The sequence below is a fragment of the Stomoxys calcitrans genome, chromosome 2 (genome assembly GCF_963082655.1).
Source record: "Stomoxys calcitrans chromosome 2, idStoCalc2.1, whole genome shotgun sequence".
Taxonomy (NCBI): domain Eukaryota; kingdom Metazoa; phylum Arthropoda; class Insecta; order Diptera; family Muscidae; genus Stomoxys; species Stomoxys calcitrans.
Window position 1 is genome coordinate 187,328,671 of NC_081553.1, and position 27,183 is coordinate 187,355,853.

At 34.8% G+C, this 27,183-nt stretch overlaps 1 protein-coding gene and 1 long non-coding RNA gene across 7 annotated transcripts in view; both read left to right on the forward strand.

The window, feature by feature from the left end:
- Nucleotides 1–7,639, forward strand: part of LOC131995319 (uncharacterized) — a 67,370-nt gene extending 59,731 nt beyond the window's left edge. The window contains exon 3 of the long non-coding RNA XR_009397375.1: nt 7,560–7,639. This is a non-coding gene — a long non-coding RNA (uncharacterized LOC131995319). The remainder of the gene's footprint in view (nt 1–7,559) is intronic.
- Nucleotides 7,640–7,691: 52 nt separating this feature from the next.
- Nucleotides 7,692–27,183, forward strand: part of LOC106086729 (low-density lipoprotein receptor) — a 922,896-nt gene continuing 903,404 nt past the window's right edge. For 5 of the 6 annotated variants that reach the window (XM_059363916.1, XM_059363909.1, XM_059363908.1 and 2 more), the window contains exon 1: nt 7,692–8,523. In XM_059363916.1, coding sequence (XP_059219899.1) covers nt 7,761–8,523 — 763 coding nt within the window. In that variant the 5' untranslated portion in view covers nt 7,692–7,760. The remainder of the gene's footprint in view (nt 8,524–27,183) is intronic. The other variant, XM_059363913.1, reaches the window with a different exon arrangement.

Below are 27,183 nucleotides of genomic sequence, written 5' to 3' on the forward strand. Positions count from 1 at the left end.
ATAGTCTACTACTCATCAAGACAACCCCTTCAGAAGTCATTGTGCGGTATTTCTATGCGTGCTGCCACGGCCTATGACACACTGTCCGGTTACGACCTCTGCTCAGTGAATATGAACAGAGCATATGCTCGATTCTCTCCTCTTCATCAAGACAACTCGTGCAGAAGGCATTGCGGCACTCCCTTGCGCTCTGCCATGCGGCCGGTTATGACCCCTGCTTAGGGAATTCTCATCGAACGCCAGTTACTTCCTCATCCTCCTCTTGTCGGTCTGGCAACCATCGTTAATTTGGCCCAGATCGGTCCAGATTTGGATATATAGCTGCCATATAGACCGATCTCTCGGTTTTAGGTTTTGGGGCCATAAAAGGCGCATTTATTGTCCGATTTTGCCGAAATTTGAGACAGTGAGTTGTGTTAGGCTCTTTGACGTCCACCTTTATTTTGGCAAATTTGAATATAGCTGCCATATAGACCGATATCTCGATTTAAAATCTTGGCCCCATAAAAGGCGCATTTATAATGGCAACCATCCGCCGAGTCCAATATCGCCACCGACCCCGCTCCGGCCATCTCCTCTACAATGTTCAGTAGCTCGACAAATAGCACGTAGGCAAGACCGGGGACTGATTCGCCCGCCGAAAACTAATCCTTCCCCCGGCGGATCCGTTCGCTCTCTCATTTCTTGGAATCCATGTCAACGTCACATCGTTGACCCGGAGCCTATCCTGGGAATCCAAACATACCTCGACTTCACCTTCCCCAACTAAAGGCCTTCAGCGCCGCCCTTATGTCCACATAAATCCTGAGTTTTGAGGACAGTAGATACCTTACCAGAATTTCTCTTGCGGCTTCTGTAATGGCACAGACCTCTGCCTGAAAGACCGTACACTCTTCCGGTAGTCTTAGAGACATACCGATGTTGAGTGCGTCGGAATAGACCCTCAATTCAGTCCCTTACTCCATCTTGGAGCCATTAGTGAAGATCGAGATCTCACCCCACTCAAACACAGCATTCTCTCTCCATTCATCTTTCACGGGAAAACTAATCCTGAGTGTCCTAATCCCTAACAGGACCACAAGCAAAGATTTGGCAGCATGAACATATTTTCAGAAAAACGACGTTACCAACTAAGAGCCTTGCCAAGAGACGCATGGACCACCTAAACCCTTAAAGTTGTGCATATGATCTCGACCACAGCTCAGCTCTCTCCATTTCAAATTTCAAAGAGTTATCTCTATTCATTTTTTTTTTTTTATGCTATCCCACTATGCGCTGGAGCATTTCCTAAGTCAATGCCCGGATTTCCCTGCCGACAGACACAGGCGCTTAGGTGCGGACACAATACCAGTCATGAACCGACTAAGGGTCGTGGAACGGAGAACATTTCGAGATTTTGACAGTGGCACGAAATTCCTGGCTTAGAATTTTATTCCGAGGTTACTTTTTAGTGTTTAGAGCTCTCAACAAGCCGATTACTGGATCAGGTCTTATCTAAAGTGGATTAATATTCAACCTTACCTAACCTTTGTGTGTATTTGCCCACCACTGGTGTAGCGTTTAAGTAAGTCGGCCCGATTTATATTTGTATATGTATTTAACTTAATTTATTTTATTTGTTGGTCCATGAACTGTTGTTGTTATGACATTGAGGTTTTTTATCATCGTCTAGTGTTGGCTAACACTATCAGCTGATCTTTTATTGAACTGGGACCAATTTCTCCAAGTATGGTGAAATATTTAAGGGAGTTTTTTGTAACCGAGACTGTCAATCTTTCATAGTTTTTGAACAAATGAGCTTAGCAGCTTGAAATTTGCCTTGGATAAATCTTATAGAGGTTTTTAGGTAGTTGGGGTTCCCAATATACCATGTTGGTCCAGATTTAGATAGTGGCCCCTATACATCCTAACACCCAGATTTTAGATCTTAAGCTTGTCGAGATGGCTGAACCGATTTTCTTGGAATTTTCAGAAATGGTGTAGAATGGTGTACAGTGGTGCTGTTTTGAAAAACGGATACTTCAGTTTTCAATATTTGGGAGGGGGGAGGACCCTCCCCCTTAACACAATTTTCACAAACCCAGATCTTGGAAATGGTTTAGGTGAATCGACCTAGCTTTTTTTTTGGATCCCCAAAAACACGCATCATTCGTTCAAATGTAGGGTATCTGGGGGGAACTCCCCACACCAAAACCGCCCAAACGATGACATAGGCCTATTATAGCAATGTGAGATTCCAATGAAGGGAACTTGGGAGAAGTGCGGTTTTCAGTGGGTGATTCATACATTGGGCGCTACGAGTCTGGGGGCCGCCCCTTTCAATGCACCCCCAAATCAGTCAATTTTACCGACCATAGCAATATGGGGTTTACATAAAAGGTATTTGGAAGTAGAGTATAAAGCCTATATATACTTTTGTAGATTTTTTTTTTTCGAGGTTACTTTTTATGTCCACCACCATAGGTTGGGGGTATACTAATCTAGTCATTCTGTGAAATATTGATCTAGGACCCCTTCCGTCTGTTCGTCTGTCGAAATCACCATAGCGGTCGAACGCGTAAAGTTAGCCGGGGGAAATTTTGCGTAGATACTTAGTATTGATGTAGGTCGTTAGGGATTGCAAATAGGTTATATCGGTTCAGATTTGAATATAGCTCTCATATAAACCGATCTCCCAATTTGACTTCTTGAGCCCCTGGAAGCCTCAATTTTCATCCGATTTGGCTGAAATTTTGCACATAGTGTTCTGTTATGATTTCCAAGAAATGTATCAAGTGCGGTTTAAATCGGTCAAGAACCATATATAGCTCCCATATAAACCGATCTCCCGATTTGACTTATTGAGCCCCCGGAAGCCTCAACTTTCATCCGATTTGGCTGAAATTTTGCACATAGTGTTCTGTTGTAACTTTCAACAACTGTACCAAGCACGGTTCAAATCGGTCTATAACCTGATATAGCTCCCATATAAAATGAGCTCCAGATTTGACTTCTTGAGCTCCTAGAAATCTTAATTTTCATCCGATTTTAATGAAATTTTTAACATAGTGTTATTTTATAACTTTCAACAACTGCGAGAAGTACGTTCCAAATCGGCCAAGAACCTGATATAGCTCCCATATAAACCGATCTCCCGATTTGAATTCCTGAGCCTCTGGAAGCCTCAATTGTCATCCGATTTGGCTAAAATTTTGCACATAGTGTTCTGTTACAAGTTCCAACAATTGTGCCAAGTACGGTCCAAATCTGTGTATAACCCGATATAGCTCCCATATAACCCGATCTCCCGATTTGACTTCTTGAGCCCCTGGAAGTCTCATTTTTTATCAGATTTGGCTGAAATTTTGCACATGGTGTTCTGTTGTCACTTCCAACAATTGTGCCAAGGACGGTCCAAATCGGTCTATAACCATATAAACCGATCTCACGATTTGAATTCTTGAGCCTCTCGAAGCCTCAATTTTCATCCGGTTTGGCTGAAATTTTCCCCATAGTGTTCTGTTAAGACTTCCAACAACTGTGCCAAGTGCGGTCCAAATCTGTGTATAACCTGTTATTGCTGGTATGATTACAAGCATTCTATTAGTCTACACTACTAGCTTAATTAGTTTCAATTTGTTTTTTTTTTCTTATTGTTTAACCACACCCTGAGAAATTGTCCCCCAGAGGTATGCGTTTATGCTTATTTGACATCTCTGCGTAAAAGCAGGCGTATCTCAGTCTAGTTTTTATTTATCTTTCTATACTTCATACCTCTATTGCACGTTGTTTTTTTTATTTTCTTTTGATTTTTTTTAAAAATATTTCGAATGTGTTAAATAACACTATTTAGCACTTGGCACAATTTTTGTTGAGACCCAAAAGTGAAATACCGATGAAAACTATACCCACAAAAAATCAAAAACAATTCCAAACAAATAAAATTTCGAAATGAAATCAAAAGTTGCGGAAAAAATAGGCCAACAATTTTTGATATAATCCAAATAGTTTTAATAGTTTTTTTTTATATTTTAATAGCGATTAATTTTATTTATTTGTTATTGTCGTCATATATAACAAATAAACCATTGAGTTTTTTTTTTCTTTAGAAAAAAAATTAAGGAAATGACATAACCATAGGGGCCCATGGAAACAAGGCAACAAACTAATTTAGGTTTAAAAGAATTTTTTTTTTTGAAATTTTGTACTATAGTAATTTTTTGAAATTTTTTTATTTAAAGAAAATTTCCTTAAATTTTTTCGAAAAAGAAAATTTTTTGAAATTTTTTCTTAAGAGAATTTTTTTTTTAAATTTTTTTCTTTACAGAACAGTTTTTGAAATTTTTTTTTTAGAGAAAATTTTTTTAAATTTTTTTCTTTACAGAACATTTTTTGAAGTTTTTTCTTTAGAGAAAATTTTTTGAAATTTTTTCTTTAGAGAAAATTTTTTGAAATTTTTTCTTTAGAGAAAATTTTTTGAAATTTTTTCTCAAGAGAAAATTTTTTGAAATTTTTTCTTTAGAGAAAATTTTTTGAAATTTTTTCTTAAGAGAAAATTTTTTAATATTTTTTCTTTAGAGAAAATTTTTTGAAATTTTTTCTTTAGAGAAAATTTTTTGAAATTTTTTCTTTAGAGAAAATTTTTTAAAATTTTTTTAGAGAAAATTTTTTGAAATTTTTTCTTTAGAGAAAATTTTTTGAAATTTTTTCTTAAGAGAAAATTTTTTGAAATTTTTTCTTTAGAGAAAATTTTTTGAAATTTTTTCTTTAGAGAAAATTTTTTAAATTTTTTCTTTAGAGAAAATTTTTTTTCTTTACAGAACAGTTTTTGAAATTTTTTCTTTAGAGAAAATTTTTTGAAATTTTTTCTTTAGAGAAAATTTTTTGAAATTTTTTCTTTAGAGAAAGTTTTTTGAAATTTTTTCTTTAGAGAAAATTTTTTAAAATTTTTTCTTTAGAGAAAATTTTTTGAAATTTTTTCTTTAGAGAAAATTTTTTGAAATTTTTTCTTTATAGAAAATTTTTTGAAATTTTTTCTTTATAGAAAATTTTTTTAAATTTTTTCTTAAGAGAATTTTTTTTTTAAATTTTTTTCTTTACAGAACAGTTTTTGAAATTTTTTTTTTAGAGAAAATTTTTTTAAATTTTTTTCTTTACAGAACATTTTTTGAAGTTTTTTCTTTAGAGAAAATTTTTTGAAATTTTTTCTTTAGAGAAAATTTTTTGAAATTTTTTCTTTAGAGAAAATTTTTTGAAATTTTTTCTCAAGAGAAAATTTTTTGAAATTTTTTCTTTAGAGAAAATTTTTTGAAATTTTTTCTTAAGAGAAAATTTTTTAATATTTTTTCTTTAGAGAAAATTTTTTGAAATTTTTTCTTTAGAGAAAATTTTTTGAAATTTTTTCTTTAGAGAAAATTTTTTAAAATTTTTTTAGAGAAAATTTTTTGAAATTTTTTCTTTAGAGAAAATTTTTTGAAATTTTTTCTTAAGAGAAAATTTTTTGAAATTTTTTCTTTAGAGAAAATTTTTTGAAATTTTTTCTTTAGAGAAAATTTTTTGAAATTTTTTCTTTAGAGAAAATTTTTTGAAATTTTTTCTTTAGAGAAAATTTTTGGAAATTTTTTCTTTAGAGAAAATTTTTTCTTAAGAGAAAATTTTTTGAAATTTTTTCTTTAGAGAAAAATGTTTGAAATTTTTTCTTTAGAGAAAATTTTTTGAAAGTTTTTCTTTAGAGAAAACTTTTTGAAATTTTTTCTTTAGAGAAAATTTTTGGAAATTTTTTCTTTAGAGAAAATTTTTGGAAATTTTTTCTTTAGAGAAAATTTTTTAAAATTTTTTCTTTAGAGAAAATTTTTTGAAACTTTTTCTTTAGAGAAAATTTTTTGAAATTTTTTCTTTAGAGAAAATTTTTTGAAAATTGTTTTTTAGAGAAAATTTTTTGAAATTTTTTCTTTAGAGAAAATTTTTTGAAATTTTTTCTTTAGAGAAAATTTTTTGAAATTTTTTCTTTAGAGAAAATTTGTTGAAATTTTTTCTTTAGAGAAAATTTTTTGAAATTTTTTCTTTAGAGAAAATTTTTTGAAATTTTTTCTTTAGAGAAAATTTTTTGAAATTTTTTCTTTAGAGAAAATTTTTTGAAATTTTTTCTTTAGAGAAAATTTTTTGAAATTTTTTCTTTAGAGAAAATTTTTTGAAATTTTTTCTTTAGAGAAAATTTTTTGCGCCGCCAGAGATGCGCTTAGGCTAAGAGAGCTTGGCAAGCTGAAGGAGGATGGTTGCGTCCACAGTTCGATTCTGGGTGTTATGGATGCCGAGGGTAGACTGAGGGGAATCTCCGACTACCTGGCTCCAATGCCGACTGGAGTGAGGGCATACGCAATTCGTTAGGGACGAATGGAGGGCGGATGGTGTACTTGAGGGGGATAAGACTTCGATCTACACAGATGGCTCCAAGACGGAGCCAATATCAGTATGTCTCTGAGACTGCCGGACGAGTGTACGGTCTTTCAGGCAGTGGTCTGTGCCACTGCAGTAGCCACAAGAAAAATTCTGGCAAGGGGCCTACCGCTTTCGAAACTCTGAATTTATGTGGACAGAACGGCGGCGCTTAAGTCCTGGGGGTCGAGAATGGTGAGGTCGAGATGCGTGGCGGACTGTTTGGAATCCCTGGATAGGCTCCGGGCCCACGATGTGACCCTGACATGGGTTCTGGGTATGAAGGGTTTCCAGGAAATGAGAAGGCGGACGAGTGCGCCAGGGGGGGTTAGTTTGCGCCGGGCGGACCAGTCATCGGTCTTGCTAACGTGCCATTTGTCGTAGACGGGATGACCAGGGCGGCATCCGTGGCGAGGTGAGACACGGTAGATGGTTGCCGGATTGCGAAAGCGCTATGGCCGATCATCGACCGGAGGAGGACAAGGGAGTTGTTGGCGTTCGAAAAGAAGTCGATGAGTACTTTGACAGGGGTCATAACCGAACACTGTGCCATAGCCCTCATGGCGGCGGGCATGGGGATACCGCACACTGACTTCTGTGGGAGTTGCCTCGATGAGGATGAGGAGGAGACTATTGAGCACTTGCTGTGTTCCTGTCCGGGTCTGCAGCGTTGTAGGTTCTCCTCTCTGGAGAGCCGTTTCTTCTGTGATCTGAGTGAACTTGCGAATGTGCCATTGGTATCTCTCCCGATGTTTGTTGAGGGAACAGGATGGTTCTTACGGGGGGTGTCACAGGCTCCGGCTTTGGTAGATCCGTGCTTGCGTAGGGAAGGGCGGTTCTTTACCCCCGTTCGGGTTTCTCCTCTCCTCCTGTCTTTTTCTTTTATTCGTGTATAACCTCTGGTACGATGTCTCACATTTTCTTTCTCTTTCCTTTCTCTCTCTTGGGTACCACAATGGGCCAAACTGGCCCCCGAGGGAACTCACCTTTGGTGGGCGAACCATTCAATCTAACCTAACCTAACCTTTGGACTTTTCTCTATTTTGAAAGTTTTTTAAATTATTTTTGTTTTTAGAAAATGCATTTCCATTTTAGATATGAAGGCTTTGTTTTAATTAAATTTTTTTCTTTTATTGTCTTTTCAGAAAATTAAAATAAAAAAATTAAATATAAGTGAATTAAAAAAATATATTAAATAAAAACTAAAGTGAATTTTGGAATTAAAAAGAAAATTGGAATTAAAAAAAAAAATTTGAATTGTTTATTATTGAGTTTAAAAGAAGAAAAAATATCAAAATCTAAGAAATTGAAAAAAGTGAAGTTGGATCAAGTGAAATTTTCAAACGATGGCCACACTGTGTATTATGCCCCATAATACACACTTCAACAACGAAAGCAAAAGATATAGCCCAGATCTTGAAGCCAGCACCGTCTACGCCGCCTCCAATACTTGCAGTGCGGCGGCCAGTGCTGGCGCCAACGCTAACGCCACCACTAGCGCTACCACCGTCAGCAGCAGTGAAGCTCCCAAGATTAGTAAATTTTTTAGCGACAGCTCCAATTACCAGAGTAAAATCCAACAACTGATTAGCTTCAGTTTCACCTCTTCGAACTTCATTTTCATCACCTTCATACTGAGCATCAGTAAGCTATGCACCACGGCAGCAACTGATCCCACCCAGGCGGGCGCTCCCCAGCCATCAACAGCCGCACCACCGGGTTTTCTAATGCACAGCAGTGCTGCCATATGGGAAAAGTTAAATTCGTCGTTACGTGGCACCACCATGGGTCCACCCACCGCGGTCAAAGGTAAACACGAACCGGCTGCAGCCAATAGTCTAGCCAACGGTGGCAGTAGTAACGCTAGAAATGTTGTGGGCCATCAGAATCATAATAGTAGCTCTTCGTCTTCATCATCGATTTCAAACTCATCATCTTCATCCTCAACGTCGTCGTCTTCTTCGTCGTCCTCGCCGTCATCATCCTCCAACTCATCTTCAATGTCGCCATTTGGTTCATCTTCATGGAATATTTATGGTAATGGAGAGTTCCGCCGTTTTGTTCCATTTACAAATGTTTCCGGAAAAGCTGGTACTTCATTGGGCATAGGTAAGTGGAAATAAGTAAACTCCGAAGACATGTATTTGTGTAGTTATACGACTATTTAGAATGTATGTCCGTCCGTCCTTGAGTCTTTTGGTAATTCATTCAATCATCCGATTCCTCATCAACGTCCATCGGTCTCAAACGTGTCTGGTTTAACAAGTTTTCCCCATATGGTGTCATTTTTTCCCCATTTGGTATTTCGTTACTATTTTTATACGAAAAAAAAAATGTCTTAATAGTTTAAAAATAGCGCTTTAAAGCTACATGCCAGAAATGAACATGCAGAGAAAAAATACCATTGACTTTTTTTTTGCTTTACATTTGTGGTATGGTAGGAATTTTCTTTTTAAGGCCTTGGTTTTGTTTGAGTGGCTTCAAAGCAGAAAAACGCAGATATTGGCAAACTGTGGTGCCCAGTCTATGGTAAACTGCGGTGCCCAGTCAAAAAAATTAAAATTGCCTTTGAAGGTTTTCAGATGGTAAAACTATTCTGTCCTTATACGCCTCGATAGCTGAGTGGGTAATCATTCAATAAACTCAAAATTTTCCAATATCAAGAAAATCAATAACCACAATTATGATACTAAAAATTGTGATCTTATATACATTAATCACAAAAATAACAGTTTAACTAGCTTCGATAACCATATTATCGATAGCACATTTATCGATAACAATATTATCGATAACAAAACTATAAATAATATTGATCGATAACAAAGTTATAGATTGCAATATTATCAATAACAAAGTTATAGAAAAAAATATTATCGATAACATTGTTATCGATATCAAAGGTAATAATTTCGATAATATAAATTTTAAATGCATAAATTTCAATAGAAAAATGTTCAATAACCATTCGATAAAATTAAATTTTTTCGATTGAAAATCGATAACTAAAGATACGATACGTAAACTTTTTATAAAATATATAACAAAGGCACGATAATGGAAATTTCGATAGTATAAATTGTAACGCATAAATTTCAATAGTGAAATGTTCCATTTATCCATTTATTATTCATTTATTTTAGAAAAAAAAAAAATCGATAACTAAAGCTACGATAACTGAAGATAGCAGAACTGCTATCGTACTCGGATTACCAGTGGGGCGCCGTGGGTACAACTTCCATTGCTACTTTGGATTAAATTTGTCTAAGTGTATCGATTTTAAGATTGTCACTCTAACCTAATCTGACTCTAATATCGACATTTTATTTCTTGAAAGATATCGAAAATTGTTTGCGAATTTTCCTTTATCGCAAAATATTTTCAATGATTTTGTAATCGAAGTTAGAACGTCCTGCAAGCCGAGTTGGCAACGTTTTCAAATCATCAATGCGTGGGTTATGGTTGTGATTTCTACCGCTGCTGAGGTATCACAATGGATTAAATTTGTCTAAGTGAGTCGACTTGAAGACTGTTACTCTAACTTCAGACCCAGGCCCACTCTGTCCTCTAGCTTTGATCCATCCGTATAACATGATCTTCCAGATGGCAATACTCGGGTTCCGTCAATTCAAGAGTGTGCCGCTGGCAGAAGTTCCTCGCACTCGACCTCAATATTCATCTCAGGTATCCGATCGGAAAGCTCTTACCTTACTCCAGGTTTCCTATCGTCGCCTCGATTATACCGCGATGGTATGAGCTGCTGCCATTCTCAATCCATTCTCCCATCGCTTTAAGTCTCATAGCCGCAGTGGCTGCCTCACATTTGTTCTGTATGTCAATGGGTCAAATATCTAGAATAGTCTCCAGTGCCTTAGTGGGCCCACGCCTCCGCCTATGCCAAGACAATATGTTCTCTGAACATGTTGTATGGTCCTTATGTTGCACTTTTTCTCCATAGCAGTCCATCAAACAACTGAGGCGTAAGTAAGTATTGGTCTAATCACGCTCCTCTAGAGCCAGTGGACTATCCTCGGATTCTGGTCCCAACATCTGTGAGCCTTCTCAGTACGCTCTTGAATATGACACTTCCAATTCAGCTTCCTATCCAAGATCACACCTAAGTATTTGACCTTGTCAGATACCGAAATCGTTTCGTTGAGGAAACGTGGTATTTCAGTCTTCTCTGGGTTAGCATTGAGACCTCTGGCTCTAATCCAGTCATATGCCATATGCAGGACCCATTCGGCCGTTCTGCATAGCTGGTTCGAATCCTACCCCTTTGAAGTATTATAACATCGCCTGCATAGCAGACGGGTTCAAATCCCTCCTCAGTTATCATCCGCAATAGGTAATTTATGGTGGTCACCCATAGGAGTGGCGATAAATTGTCTCTTTTTGCCTTATATATATGCCATGGGACACTCAATTTATCCACCTTTTCCTAAGTCTTAGCAGTTTATCCAGTCTCTAAGGACCGGGTCACCAGGTACTGGTCTAAGGATTGGATCAGTGTGTCGGTCCGCACATTGTTAAAGCCTCATCGATGTCAATGCATACCGCCAGTGTGTGCGGCTTGGCGTCGAAGGATTCTTCTATAAAAACGAATATTTTCAATAAAGAAATATTCGATAGTAAATTTTTTGACGAACAATTTTCGATGAAAATTTTTCGATACTTAATTTTTCGATAACACATTTTGCGATAAAAAATTTTCCGACAGCATTTTTTTATGTTTTCTCGATAAGACATTTTTAGTGAAGTACGTTTTCGATAACAAATATTTTGATAAAAAATATGTAGATAACATATTTCGATTACAAATATTTCTATAATAAATATTTCGATAACAAATATTTTGATAACACATATTTCGATAACACATATTTCGATAATACATATTTCGATAACACATATTTCGATAACACATATTTCGATAACAAATATTTCGACAACAAAAATTTTGATAACAAATATTTCGGTAGCAAATATTTTGATGACAATCATTTCGATAACAAATATTTCGATTCAAAATTTTAAACAACAAAAGTTTTGAAAAAAAAAAAATTCTAGAAATAGAAATTTATTAGTGCAAATGTTGATAATAAAACGAAATACGATAATCCCACGGTAAACAAATACGTACACCAATTTTTATATAGTGAAGTTGTTTTTTTAATTTTATTTATAGTGAAGTTATAGACCAATTTAAACCGTACTCTCCATGGCTGTTAGAAGTCTTAAAAAACTTAACTACATCCAAAATTTCTGGCAAATCGAGTAGTACTTTCACCCTCCAGGGGCTTAGTTAATCAAATCGGAAGATCGGCTTTTATGGCAGCTGCATCAGTTTATGGACTGATTTAGACCAGACCTGTCACAGTTGTTGGAAATCATACCAAACGACACGTACAAAGTTTCAGCAAAATCGGATTAGAATTGCGCCCTCTAAAAGCTCAAGAAGTCTAATCGAGAGATTAGTTTAAATAACCTATATCACGTTATGAATCTATTTGAACCATACTTGGCAAAGTTGTAAGAAGTCAAAACAAAACACCTGATGCAATGACAGCTACATCAGGCTATAGAAAGTTTTGGAAGAAGTTTAGAACAGATTGCGCCCTCTAGATGTTCAAGAAGTCAAATTGGAAGATTGGTTTATATGGCAGCCATATCAAAACCTGGGCCGAATTGCCCCATTTTCAATCCCACCTGACCTATACTAATAAGAAGTGTTTGTGCAAAATTTCAAGCACCTAGCTTTATTCCTTCGAAAGTTAGCGTGCTTTCGACAGACAGACGGACGGACAGACGTTAGTTAAGTTAGATGTAAAATGCAAATTTGCAAATTTTGGCCATGAACATTCCACGTATGCAGACCGATTCAAGTTTTTAACCTCCATTAATTCTCGGCTGAAATCAGCTGATTTTGCATCGAACAAATCGGTGAAAATTTGAAACTAACATTTTGTTTACGGCAAACGTATACCACACGAATAGTATCCAAATTAGGTGTCATGTAGTCGTTCCCCCTCCCATGTTGTTATAAAAAGTCGTTTGTAGGGGCGTCCATTTTATAGCCGAGTCCGAATGGCGTGCCGCAGTTCGACACCTCTTTGGATAGAAGTTTTTACATGGCATAGTACCTCACAAATGTGGCCGGCATTAGGAGGGGAAAACCGCAGCTGAAAAAATTTTCTTCTGATGGTCTTGCCAGGATTCGAACAGAGGCTTTCAGCGTCATAGGCGGCTATGCTACAGTGGCCTCCAGGTTAGGTTAGATGTAGTGGTAAGATGCCTAGCTATTTGTCTATATTGACCCCCTTTGTCAGTCTCGTCGCCTTTGTAGTCCCTTCTCACGGTCTTGTCAGGATTCGAACCGAGGCTTTCAGCTTCACAGGCGGACATGCTACGTTGACCTCCAGGTTAGGTAAGATGTAGTGGTAAGGAACCGAGCTATTTGTCTATATTAACCCCCTTTGTCAGCCTCGTCGCCTTTGTAGTCCCTTCTGATGGTCTTGCTAGGATTCGAACCGAGGCTTTTAGCGTCATAGGCGTACATGCTACGGTGATCACCACGTTAGGTTAGATGTAGTGGTAAGATGCCGAGCTATTTGTATATATTAACCCCCTTTGTTAGCCTCTTCGCCTTTGTAGTCTCTTCTGATGGTCTTGCTAGGATTCGAACCCAGGCGTTCAGCTTCATAGGCGGCCATGCTACAGTGACCACCAGGTTAGGTTAGAAGTAGTGGCAAGGAACCGGTCTATTTGTCTATATTAACCCCCTTTGTTAGCCTCTTCGCCTTTGTAGTCTCTTCTGATGGTCTTGCTAGGATTCGAACCCAGGCGTTCAGCTTCATAGACGAACATGCTACGGTGACCACCACGTTAGGTTAGATGTAGTGGTAAGATGCCGAGCTATTTGTATATATTAACCCCCTTTGTTAGCCTCTTCGCCTTTGTAGTCTCTTCTGATGGTCTTGCTAGGATTCAAACCCAGGCGTTCAGCTTCATAGACGAACATGCTACGGTGATCACCAGGTTAGGTTAGATGCCGAGCTATTTGTCTATATTAACCCCCTTTGTCAGTCTCGTCGTCTTTGTAGTCCCTTCTGATGGTCTTGCCAGGATTCGAACCGAGGCTTTCAGCGTCATAGGCGGACATGCTACGGTGACCACCAGGTTAGGTTAGATGTAGTGGTAAGGAACCGAGCTATTTGTCTATATTAAGCCCCTTTGTCAGCCTCGCCGCCTTTGTATTCCCTTCTGATGGTCTTGCTAGGATTCGAAACGAGGCGTTGAGCGTCATAGGCGGCCATGCTACTGTGACCACCAGGTTAGGTTAGATGTAGTGGTAAGATGCCGAGCTATCTTCTCTTCTGATGGTCTTGCCAGGATTCGAATCGAGGCTTTTAGCGCCATAGTCTGATACAGTTTTGTGGTAGCTGAGTACCACGAACATGCCTTTAAGGAGTTGCGGATAAACTTCTCAAGCGTCTTTGAGTGTTGTTACATTAAAATCTTAGCTCATATTAAGGGACCTTCTATAACCGAGATCAACAACACCTCTTTTTCGACCCTTCCAATACTTTTTCGTCAGCCACACTATATCTGACAGTATTTTCAGTCCCATGCAACTACTCTTCAAAAAGTATGGCTCTCTTGATTATCTAAAATTCTTTATATTCTGTAACCTCTTACAAAAACCCATGGCAGTTATCCCACCACTGGCATATGGAATTCGATTTGCCACATTCAGATGTTTGTCTGTCTTTCTGTCTGTTTGGGCCAAAGCTGTATTTGCACACTTTTCATCTTGGGCCATCTTTTTCATTTCTTTGCCGGTTTTGTTATCATTATTATTTTCTTTTTTCGCTTGTCTCTCGTTTGCCTTCGGTTGAAATCTGGTCTTGTGTGGCGGCATTTCTTCTTTATATGGCTGAGGTTGTGTTGCAGATGAACTGGCACTATGGTGGAAGGCCGGTTTAGCATGGCGTCTCCCTACCATGGTGGTATTCTTTCTCATAGTCATCACAAACCACCATCTCTTTTGGCATGGTAGTTGGTTGGTAGTTGTTGGAAAAATGATTTGTATTTCTATGCACGTCTTAACATTTGGTAATTGCTTATTGCAGACCATCGTCTGCATTCTTGAATAAGCAAAGGCAGCAGAAAAAGGTTGGCTCCAGAGAAGGGAGAGGCAGAGAGACTAACACATACAGATGGAGGGAAAGACGGCTGCCTAGTGGCAGGCCAACCAGACTGTTTTGTGGCTTGTTAAACTGGCCAACAAGCTGTACCATGTGGCAGCACAAAACAGCCACTATTGCCACTTGATGAAGTGGCCCTCGCTCTCATAGAGGCGAATTGTATTGTACTGGGTTATTTAATGAACTTGAGATTTTGTTTTTGTTTATCTCCTATACCAAACAGACACATGCGGGGATCACTTTATGGATGAATGAACCACTTGGTGGCTGTTGCTGGTGTCGCATTGCTGTCTGCCTTATTGCCTTGATGTTAACTATTCCCAATTGCTATTTGTGATGTTTAGTAGTCAAATTCCCTAAAGGGAAAAGGAGTTCCTATTTTACCTTTTTAAGTGCCTGAGGACAAGGACTAAAGAAAATGTTTGTCTATGTCATAAGGACATGTGATAATTTGATAGAGGGGCACCTTAACTGATTGGGGTTTGATGAAGTGAAGCTTTTGATACTTCTCTGCCTTTCCCATGCCTATATTTTAGCTGCCTACCTCGTACTCTCTTTTCTGGTTTCCTTTCTAAAGCCCAAGAACGTGCAGTTTTGTGGTATTTCTCTTTTTCGAGGCCTTGCTCTTTGAGAGCCATGCACGTCTTGTTGGCGTTTGTTTTGAAGTCGCATGTAATTAAACGGATGGTGTTTTCATTGACGTTGTTGTTTTGGCCCATTTCCATGCCGGCCGGCTTTTTTTGCCGGTTGTAATAGGTTAAGAGATTTAAGTTTCACTTTAATTTTTTTGATTTTTTTTCATTTAAGAGGTGTCGAGCTTAATGACCAAAAGATTTAGGTTATGTTTTTCTTTAATGAAAAAATTTTTTCTAAATGAAAATGTTAAAATTTTTACAAAATTTCGTAGAGAAGGAATCTCGAAAAAATTTGACAATTTGTTCAATTTAAGAATAGACTAAATGATGACAATGTAATGGGAATCAAAAACAAGCATCACTCACAATAACATCATCGCCATCTATTGGGGGATAACATTTATTTCAAAGGCAACGCCAGCATGAACAAATATGAGAGGGGTAGAACTGAGCGGTCCTTGTTGATCATTTGCATTTTACCATTGTTTTGATAAGTTGTCTGTGCTTCGAATAGATAAAATAATGGAAATTAATGAGACCAGCTTCAAGAAGAGGTACTCATGTCAAGAATTCGAAAAAAAAAACATATATAACAAACAAAAAGGTGTAAAGTTCGGCCGGACCGGGCCGAACTTTGGATACCCACCACCACCTTTCGTCAAAATCCGTTAAAAAAATGCATACCTTATGCCCCATAGCAGCTATATCGCAATATGTTCCGATTGGGACCAAATTGAAGAAGAATGTCGAAGGGCCTAACACAACTCACTGTGCCAAATTTCAGCAAAATCGGATAATAAATGTGGCTGTTATGGGTCTAAGACCCTAAATCGGAGATTCGGTCTATATGGCAGCTATATCCAAATCTAAACCGATTTGTGCCATATTGCACAAATATGTCGAGGAGCTTATCTTAACTCACTGTCCCAAATTTTGGCGACATCGGACAATAAATGCGCCCTTTATGGGCCCAAAACCTTAAATCGGCGGATCGGTCTATATGGCAGATATATCCAAATCTGGACCGATCTAAGCCGAATTGCAAAAGTATGTCGAGGGGTCTAACACAACTCACTGTCCCAAATTTCAGCAAAATCGGATATTAAATGTCGCTTTTATGGGCCTAATACTCTAAATCGGCGGATCGGTCTATATGGCAGCTATATACAAATTTGTACCGATCTGAGCCAAATTGAAGAAGGATGTCGAAGGGCTCAACACAACTCACTCTCCCAAATTTCGGAATAATCGGACAATAAATGCGCCAATAATGGGCCCAAAACCTTAAATCGAGAGATCGGTCTATATGGCAGCTATATCTAAATCTAGACCGATCTGTGCCATATTGCAGAAGAATGTCAAGGGGCATAACTTAACTCACTGTCCCGAATTTCAGCAAAATCGAATAATAATAGTGGTTTTTATGGGCCTACAACCCTAAATCGGCGGATCGGTCTATATGGCAGCTATATTCAAATTTGGACCGATCTGAGCCAAATTGAAGAAGGAAGTGGAAGGGCCGAACACAACTCACTGTCCCAAATTTTGGCAAAATCGGACAAAAAATGCGCCTTTTATGGGCGCAAGACCTTAAATCGAGATAACGGTCTATATGGCAGCTATATCCAAATCTGAACCGATCTGAGCCAAATTGAAGAAGAAGGTCGAAGGGCCTAAAACAACTCACTGTCCCAAATTTCAGCAAAATCGGATAATAAATGTGGCTTTTATAGGCCTAAGACCCTAAATCGGCGCATCGGTCTATATGGGGGGTACATCAAGATTTAGTCCGATATAGCCTATCTCCGAACTTAACCTGCTTATGGACAAAGAAAGAATCTGTGCAAAGTTTCAGCTCAATATCTCTATTTTTAAAGACTGTAGCATGATTTCAACAGACAGACGGACAGACATGGCTAGATCGTCTCATACTTTTACGCTGATCAAGAATATATATACTTTATAGGGTCAGAAATGGACATTTCGATGTGTTGCAAACGAAACGACAAAATGAATATACCCCCATCCATCGGTGGTGGATATACAAATTAAATCTTTGTGCTTTGTTTGTTAGTTGTTTGTCTGTTCCATATAGACTCAAAAACGGTTGAACCGATTTTCATGAAGTTTTCACTGATGGTAGAGTTTGGGTGAAAATAGGGTACTACATTTTTGTGATATCCGGAACCTCCTCCATACTTCAGTTTTCAAAAACGGCAAAATCTCGGAGATGCGTTCACTGATTTAAGCGAAATTGTATGCCACTTTATGGTACCCCAAAAACACGAAATTGGTATGAAATTTTTGGGGTCAAATAACCTGGGGGGACGCCCCATCTCAAAACCCACCCGGACGGACATGTTTACCGATTGGGACAATATAGGTATCAAATGAAAGGTATTTAAGAGTAGAGTACGAATTTTATATACAAATTTCGCCCAAAGTGCTAAGGTGGATCCCCACCCACAAACAAAACCCCAACAGGACTCTTTTACCGCTTTGGGCAATATGGGTATCAAATAAAAGGTATTTAAAAGTAGAGTACAAATCTGACATACAAATGTATTCCTTGGTGTCTGAGGGGCCTCCCCACCCCCTGAAACCCCCCGAAAGGAAAGATATATAAGAAGAGAGTACGAACTTGGTATACAATTTTCGCCCAAAATGTTCGGGGGGGTCCCCCACCGCCAACAGGACTCTTCCACCGCATTGGGCAATATTGGTATCAAATGAAAGGTATTTAAAAGTATAGTAAAAATCTGATATAAAAATTTATTCCTTGGTGTCTGAGGCATGCGAGTATTGGGCTCAAATAAAGTTTTTTTTTTTAAGTGGAGTACATCTAACATCCAAACTTAAATGACCCTTAATCATCCGAGCGAATTCATAATCATAATTTTATTCCGTATAAAGTAAAAGAATGTGCAGCGGAGCGGTCCCGGTTTAGCTGGGTTCTGATAGAAATGAAATTTTGACAAAATTTCCTTTAGAAATGAAATTTTGACAAAATTTCTTATAGAACTGAAATTTTGACAAAATTTCCCATAGAAACGAAATTTTGACAAAATTTCCCAAAGAAGTAAAATTTTGACAAAATTTCCCAATGAAATGAAAATTTGACAAATTGTCCCAAAGAAATGAAATTTTGACAAAATTTCCCAAAGAATTGAAATTTTGACAAAATGTCCTATAGGAATTAAATTTTGACAAAATTTCCTATAGAAATGAAATTTTGACAAAATTTCCCAAAGAATTGAAATTTTGACAAAATTTCCCAAAGAATTGAAATTTTGGCAAAATGTCCTATAGAAATGAAATTTTGACAAAATTTCCCAAAGAATTGAAATTTTGACAAAATTTTCCAAGAAATTTTGACAAAATTTCCCATAGAAACGAAATTTTGACAAAATTTCTCATAGAAATGAAATTTTGACAAAATTTCCCAAAGAAATGAAATTTTGACAAAATTTCCCATAAAAATGAAATTTTGACAAAATTTCCCATAAAAATGAAATTTTGACAAAATTTCCCATAAAAATGAAATTTTGACAAAATTTCCCATAAAAATGACTTTTGACAAAATTTCCCATAAAAATGACTTTTGAAAAAATTTCCCAGAATTGAAATTTTGACCAAATTTCCCATAAAAATGAAATTTTCACAAAATTTCCCATAAAAATTAATTTTGACAAAATTTCCTAAATTAAAATTTTAACAAAATTTTCTTTAGAAATGAAATTTTGACAAAATTTTCTACAGAAATGAAATTTTGACAAAATTTTTCATAGAAACGAAATTTTGACAAAATTTCCCATAGAAATAAAATTTTGACGAAATTTCCCATAGAAATGAAATTTTGACAAAATTTCCCAAAGAAGTGAAATTTTGACAAAATTTCTCAATGAAATGAAATTTTGACAAAATTTCCTATAGAAATCAAATTTTGACAAAATTTCCCACAAAAATGAAATCTTGACAAAATTTCTCATAAAAATGAAATTTTGACAAAATTTCCTTTAGAAATGAAATTTTGACAAAATTTCCTTTAGAAACGAAATTTTGACAAAATTTCCTTTAGAAACGAAATTTTGACAAAATTTCCCATAGAAATAAAATTTTGACAAAATTTCCCATAGAAATAAAATTTTGACATAATTTCCCAAAAAAATTAAATTTTGACAAAATGTCCCAAAGAATTGAAATTTTGACTAAATTTCCCAATGAAATGAAATTTTGAAAATATCTTCTCAACAAACCCATAACTTTTTTATGTTCCTGTTTTTCTTGAAGCTTAAGCCTTCTCTTCGACTTGAAACATTTTGAACGAAATTGCATGCCTTTGAGTTAGTTAATACATAAACCTGATTTTCAAAACTGATTGACACTTTAAATTGCAATTTTTTTTTTGCATTTTTAATCAAGTTCATCACTCTATTTGTCTCGCATAGGATTTTCATTCCTCTTTGCTGTCGTATGTTGTCATTATAGCTTAGCATGCGTTTTTTTCAACGAACGAAGGTTTAAGTCTTTATACGTCAGACTGTGCGTTTGTTTTATTAATGGAATGAGAAGAGAGGTTTTATTTAAGGGGCTGGAGGCACAATTGCATAATTTTCCATTTATATAAAGTGCACGCATTCAGTGGCTGCACTTCTCGCTTATTTATTTATGCAAAAACGGATTTGCCGCCCATTTTTCCTCATTAGCGAAGCAATTTTTAAGTGTACCCATGTAATTGCTTTTAATATACTTTTGGTTTATTACTTTTCTTTGCAATGGTTCCGTTTTGTTCTTCATTTTCATAGATTTTGCACATTTTATTTGCCATAAATGTGCTGCGCTGGAATGTTGCAAAAATGCCCAGACTTTACAATTCATTGCTCTGTATTTTTTAATTTTTCTTTTGACTTTGGTTTCTGGCGCGAAAATTAAAGAACTTCAACTTTAACAACTAATTAAGAATGATTAAATCGTTAGGAAAAATAATAGGCAAAGGTTTTATTGAGTTTAAGTTTTGCTAATATAGCTACGGTTAAGCCTGAAGTGGTATGGAAAAGGCAGTTAAAATTTTTCAAAATTTGTCAAAATTTCATTTCGTTGGGAAATTTCGTCAAAATATCATTTCTTTGGGAAATTTTGTTAAAATTCCATTTCTTTGGGAAATCTTTAAAAATTTAATTTCATTGGGATATTTTGTCAAAATTTCCTTTCTTTGGGAAATTTTGTAAAAATTTCATTTCTTGGGGAAATTTTGTCAAAATTTCATTTCTATGGAAATTTTTGTCAAAATTTCATTTCTATAGGAAATTTTGTCAAAATTTAATTCCTTTGGGAAATTTTGTCAAAATGTCCTTTTTTGGGAAATTTTGTCAAAAAAATCCTTTTTTTGGGAAATTTTGTCAAAATTATATTTATTTTTTTGGGAGATTTTTTCAAAATTCATTTCCTTGGGAAATTTTCTCAAAATTCCATTTCTTTGGGAAATTTTTTCAAAATGTCCTTTTTGGGAAATTTTTTCAAAATGTCCTTTTTGGGAAATTTTATCAAAAAAATCCTTTTGTTGGGAAATTTTATCAAAATTATATTTCTTTGGGAGTATTTTTTCTAAGTTCATTTCCTTGGGAAATTTTGTCAAAATTTAATTTCTTTGGGAAATTTTGTCAAAATTTTTTTTCTATAGAAAAATTTGTCAAAATTTTATGTTTTTGGGAAATTTTGTCTAAAATTTCATTTCTATAGGAAATTTTGTCAAAATTTCCTTCCTTTGGGAAATTTTGTCAAAATTTAATTTCTTTGGGAAATTTTGTCAAAATTTCTTTTCTATAGGAGATTTTGTCAAAATTTCATTTCTATAGGAAAGTTTATCAAAATTTTATTTTTTTGGGAAATTTTGTCAAAATTTCTTTTCTATAGGAAATTTTTTAAAAATTTCATTTCTGTAGTAAATTTTGTCAAAATTTAATTCCTTTGGGAAATTTTGTCAAAATGTCCTTTTTTGGGAAATTTTGTCAAAAAAATCAATTTTTTGGGAAATTTTGTCAAAATTATATTTTTTTGGGAGATTTTTTCAAAATTCATTTCCTTTGGAAATTTTCTCAAAATTCCATTTCTTTGGGAAATTTTGTCAAAATGTCCTTTTTGGGAAATTTTTTCAAAATGTCCTTTTTGGGAAATTTTGTCAAAAAAATCCTTTTGTTGGGAAATTTTGTCAAAATTTTATTTATTTGGGAAATTTTGTCTAAAAAATTTTGTCAAAATTTCATTTCTTTGGGAAATTTTGTCAAAATTTTATTTCTTTGGGAAATTTTGTCAAAAATTCATTTCTTTGGGAAATTTTGTCAAAATTTTATATCCTTGGGAAATTTTGTCAAAATTTCCTTCCTTTGGGAAATTTTGTCAATATTTCATTTCTTTGGGAAATTTTTTCAAAATTTCATTTCTTTGGGAAATTTTGTCAAAATTTCTTTTCTATAGGAGATTTTATCAAAATTTCATTTCTATAGGAAAGTTTATCAAAATTTTATTTCTTTGGGAAATTTTGTCAAAATTTTATTCCTATAGGAAATTTTTTAAAAATTTCATTTCTGTAGGAAATTTTGTCAAAATTTTATTTCTTTGGAAAATTTTGTCTACAATTTCATTTCTATAGTAAATTTTGTCTAAAATTTCATTTCTGTAGGAAATTTTGTCTAAAATTTCATTTCTTAGGAAATTTTGTCAAAAATTCATTTCTGTAGGAAATTTTGTCAAAATTTCATTTCTTGGGGAATTTTGTAAAAATTTTATTTCTATAGAATTTTGTCAAAATTCCATTTCATTGGGCAAATTTTGTCAAATTTTCACTTTTTTGGGAAATTTTTTCAAAATTTCAATTCATTGGGAAATTTTGACAAAATTTTATTTCTAAAAGAAATTTTGTTAAAATTAAATTTCTGTAGGAAGTTTTGAAGAAATTTCCTTTTGTTTGGGAAATTTTGTCAACATTTCATTTCTTTGAGAAATTTTGTCAAAATTTCATTTCTTTGAGAAATTTTGTCAAAATTTTATTTCTTTGGGAAATTTTGTCAAAATTTCATTTCTTTAGGAAATTTAGTCAAACTTTAATTTCTTTGGGAAATTTTGTCGAAATTTCCTTTTGCTTGGGAAATTTTGTACAAATTTCATTTCTTTGGAAAATTTTGTCAAAATTTAATTTCTTTGGGAAATTTAGTCAAAATTTCATTTCTTTGGGAAATTTTGTCAAAATTGCATTTGTTTGGGAAATTTTGTCAAAATTTCCTTTCTTAGGGAAATTTTGTCAAAATTGCATTTCTCTGGGAAATTTTTCAAAATTTAATTTTTATAGAAAATTTTGTCAAAATTTCATTTCTATAGAAAATCTTTCAAAATTTAATTTCTATAGAAAATCTTACAAAATTTAATTTCTTAGAAATTTTTTCATCATTTAATTTCTTTTTTTTTGGAAATTTTGTCAAAATTTCATTTCTTTGGGAAATTTTGTCAAAATTGCATTTGTTTGGGAAATTTTGTCAAAATTTCCTTTCTTAGGGAAAATTTGTCAAAATTTCATTTCGTTGAGATATTTTGTCAAAATTTCCTTTCTTTGGGAAATTTTGTCAAAACTTTGTCAAAATTTCCTGTCTTTGGGATAAAAATTTCATTTCTATAAAAAAATTTGTCAAAATTTCATTTTTATAGAAATTTTTGTAAAAATTTAAGTTCTTTAGTAAATTTTGCCAAAATGTCCTTGTTTTGGGAAATTTTGTCAAAATTTAAAAACAAATATTATTTTTCTTTTGGGAAATTTTGTCAAAATTATATTTCTTTTTGATAGTTTTTTTTTTTAAATTCATTTCCTTGGGAAATTTTTTCAAAATTTCATTTCTTTGGGAAATTTTGTCAAAGTTTCATTTCTTTGGGAAATTTTTTCAAAATTTCATTTCTGTGGGATATGTTGTCAAAATTTGATTTTTTTGGGAATTTTTGTTAAAATTGATTTCTTTGTGGAAATTTTGTCAAAATTTCAGTTTTTTGGGAAATTTTGTCAAAATTCATTTCTTTGGTAATTTTTTTTAAAATCGATTTCTTTGTGGAAATTTTGACAAAATTTCATTTCTTTGGGAAATTTTGTTCAAATTTTCGTTTCTTGGGAAATTTTGTCAAAAAAATCCTTTTTTTGAGAAATTTTGTCAAAATTATATCTCTTTTGGAGATTTTTTTCAAAGTTCATCTACTTGGGAAATTTTGTCAAAATTTCATTTCTTTGGGAAATTTTGTCAAAATTTCATTTCTTTGGGAAATTTTGTCAAAATTTCATTTCTTTGGAAAATTTTATCAACATTTGATTTCTTTGTAAAATGTCAAAATTTAATTTCTTTGGGGAATTTTGGAAAAATTTCCTTTCTATGGGAAATTTTGTTAAAATTTCCTTTCGATATGAAAATTTTGTTCAAATTTCCTTTCTATAGGAAATTTTGTTCAAATTTCCTTTCTATAGAAAATTTTGGTCAAATTTCCTTTCTATAGGAAATTTTTGTTAAAATTTTTTGAGTTTTTTTTTCATTTCATTGGATTACTGCCAAACTTCAAACATTTGACTGACTATGCGGTTTTTTCATATCTCCCCTCTTAAAGCCATGATATGTTTAGTTTATGATTTTTTCCTCAAAACCCATTTGATTTTGATAGCCTTGCATGTTTTGGTGTTCATGATATGTTTGTCAAATGCATTTCCACATGAAGAGCACCATTCAATGACCACTCATCACTCATATCGGGTTTGTCTCTTTATTTTTTTTTTTTTTTTTGCCATAAACAACAATGTTCAACATTGTGTGAAACAAACTATCAACGAATGAATGGCCTTCCGCAGTCGGGGACAAATGTGACATTTTCAAAATGTTTAGAGTTTTGTTATTGGCATTTCACCAAAAACATTTCCACCCCTTCCTAGCTTTACCCATCATCAGGATATGGCGAATTTTGCTCTAGTTTGCCTGTATTTAGTTACGCTAATAGCGAGAGGATATGATTTATGGTGCCATTCATAAACCATAGAGGACTCTCAAATGCTATCAATGCCTGAGTGATAGAAACACCGGTAGCGCATTGCTTTGTTCTCCATATCACACATGTGAATAAAGATTTTAATGCTGCTGTGTTTACTGATGAACAAACTGCTCGGTACTCTTTGATGATGATGATTTCAAAAATAGTAGAACACCCCAAAAGGGCAGATAGTTACGGTAGTAAAGATAGCCATTGTCCGGGGATGTATAGAAGGACTCTTAACAAATCTATGATATACCACACATACATATACACTTATCAAACCAAAACCATGCATATAGCCAACAACAGCCATTCATGCATAACCATTCATGTCTTTAACCAACCATTGGACCATTGGTCATCATCATTCTTGTCGCCCATTTCAATTGATTTTTGCCGCACTTTGCCATCCCTTCATTCCCCTATACAATGCCCATTAGTAGGGGTATTTGCTTGCATGGCAATACACGCACACAACCATTGATGGTTGTATGCTTGTAATTTCATTGATTGACTTATGACTCTTTTTCATGTCCCATTCATAACATATATGAGAAAACAGATTTGTTAAGGGAAAGTTAAGTACAAGCCGACAATTTAATAGCCTGCACTTCAAATTTCTAAAGATAAAGTCAACGTAGGCTAAAATCCATTATTTTATCAGCTCTTTGTTGTTAACATAACAGAGATTAAAAAAAAGAGTCTGCAGCAAAGAGAACAGAGATCTGTTTAAATACAAGAGAGCCATGTTGAAAACACATGAGCCAGCATTGAAACACATAAGCCTCTCTCTCTCTCTTTATCTCTCCAGAAGGCTCTTGAGAGACGGTTAGCTCAAGACCACAAGGGAGTTGTTGTATAACTGGTAGGGATAGCTAAGTGAGTCAAGACAGTTGAGTTGCTTAGTGTGCTCCAATAACCATTGGTAGGGTACTGACTTCGTTTATGAGTTACCGCATGGATTTGTTGTTGCTTTAAAATAACAATTCTAGTAATGCAATGAACCTTAATTGTGAAGGTGAGTTTTTTTTAACAAATGAGAGTAACAACATACTCTCAATGAATCCATACTGAGCATTAAAAACAAAGCCACTAAACAGCCATAGTAGTACAACAGTAACGGTATAGGGTATTATGACTATGAGAGAGAGCGAGAGAGAGAGAGAGTGAGTAAGTGAACAAACCTAAGGCCTAATGAAGAGTGTTAGACACATTTCCCATTTTAGCACTTTTAATTTTGGCCATAATAAATTCCATGGTAATCCCATTTCTTGTCGCTCCAGCAACAAGCACTTCATGAAAAATTGCCATGTGTGTGGGAAAATGGTTGCATGGATGTCAATGAGTTTTTTTTTCCTCTGTCCATTCTATTGAAAGCACTCTCTCCCTTATGTCATTAACAGTTGACAGATGTTCACGATTACACCAAAATGTTTTTTTTTTTTTTGTTGTTTCCCAACATAATAAGCCTCAATGGCCTTCCTCTCAGTACTGCCCCTGTTGTCATCATCACTGTTAATATCAATGACAGCATCGACCAGGTTCTCAATATCATCAACATTTTCCACAACTACTCCACATTGAGCCTCATTGAATAGCAAGCCAACATTATAACTGGGCTATGAATGCATGCGAGCAGCGATTGAGTGAGTGAATGTTTGAATGGGTGGGTGAATTGCCATAATAAGATTTTCATTTCAATTTGCAAACTAGTTTTTTTTTGACACAAAGCTGTCATAATATTTGAGTTTGTTTGTTTTTATGGAAATTGAATTTTTGAGCTGTCACTTAGTCAGTGTGAAAATTATGCTGCTAAAGGATTAAATTGTTATGTAGGAAAACTATAGGATATCAGAAAAATTGGATGGATAGAAAAATAAATTTGGATTATATATAGCGGTCAGAATGTCAAACAGGATAGGAATCAAAAAAACCATGAAATTGGCAAATCAAAGCTAATAGCAGATTTATTAAAAATGGGGATGAAAAAAAATATTTCGAGAGAAAATTTAAACAACAATTTTCTAAAGAAACAAAATTTCCTATAGAAATGATATTTTGACAAAATTTCCTATGGAAATGAAATTTTTGCCAAATTTCCTATAGAAATGAAATTTTGACAAAATTTTTTATAGAAATGAAATTTTTGCCAAATTTCTTATAGAAATGAAATTTTGACAATGATTGAGGTTAAGGTTGAATGAGTGGTCTACCCCTTAAGATGAGTGTACTCGGAGACCCTTATTAAGTGAGTTTGTATTTGAATTATTTTGGATTCAAGAAGTCATATTGGGATATCGGTATTTAGGGGGCCTTTATCACCATATTGACCGATTCGCATAAAACTTGGCATGGATTTTGAAAGTCATAACACAAGTCTTTGTTCCAAATTTCAGCCAAATCGGATGAAAGTTGAGGCTTCTAATGAGGGCTATATCCGTTTATAGACAAATTCGGATCATACTTGACATGGATGTTGAAAGTTATAACTCAGGTCTTTGTTCCAAATTTCAGCCAAATCGAATGAAAATTGAGGCTTCTAAGGGCTCAAGAAGTCTAATCCGGGGATCGGTTTATATGGGGACTATATCTGATCATAAACCGATTCAGATCATACTTGTCATTGATGTTGGAAGTCATAACTCAAGTCTTTGTTCCAAATCTTAGCCAAATCGGATGAAAATTGAGGCTTTTAAGGGCTCAAGAAGTAAAATCCGGGTATCGGTTTATATGGGGACTATATCTGTTCATAAACCGAATCAGATCATACTTGGCATGGATGTCGAAAGTCATAACTCAAGTCTTTGTTTAAATTTTTAGCCAAATCGGATGAAAATTGAGGCTATTAAGGGCTCAAGAAGTCAAATCCGGGTATC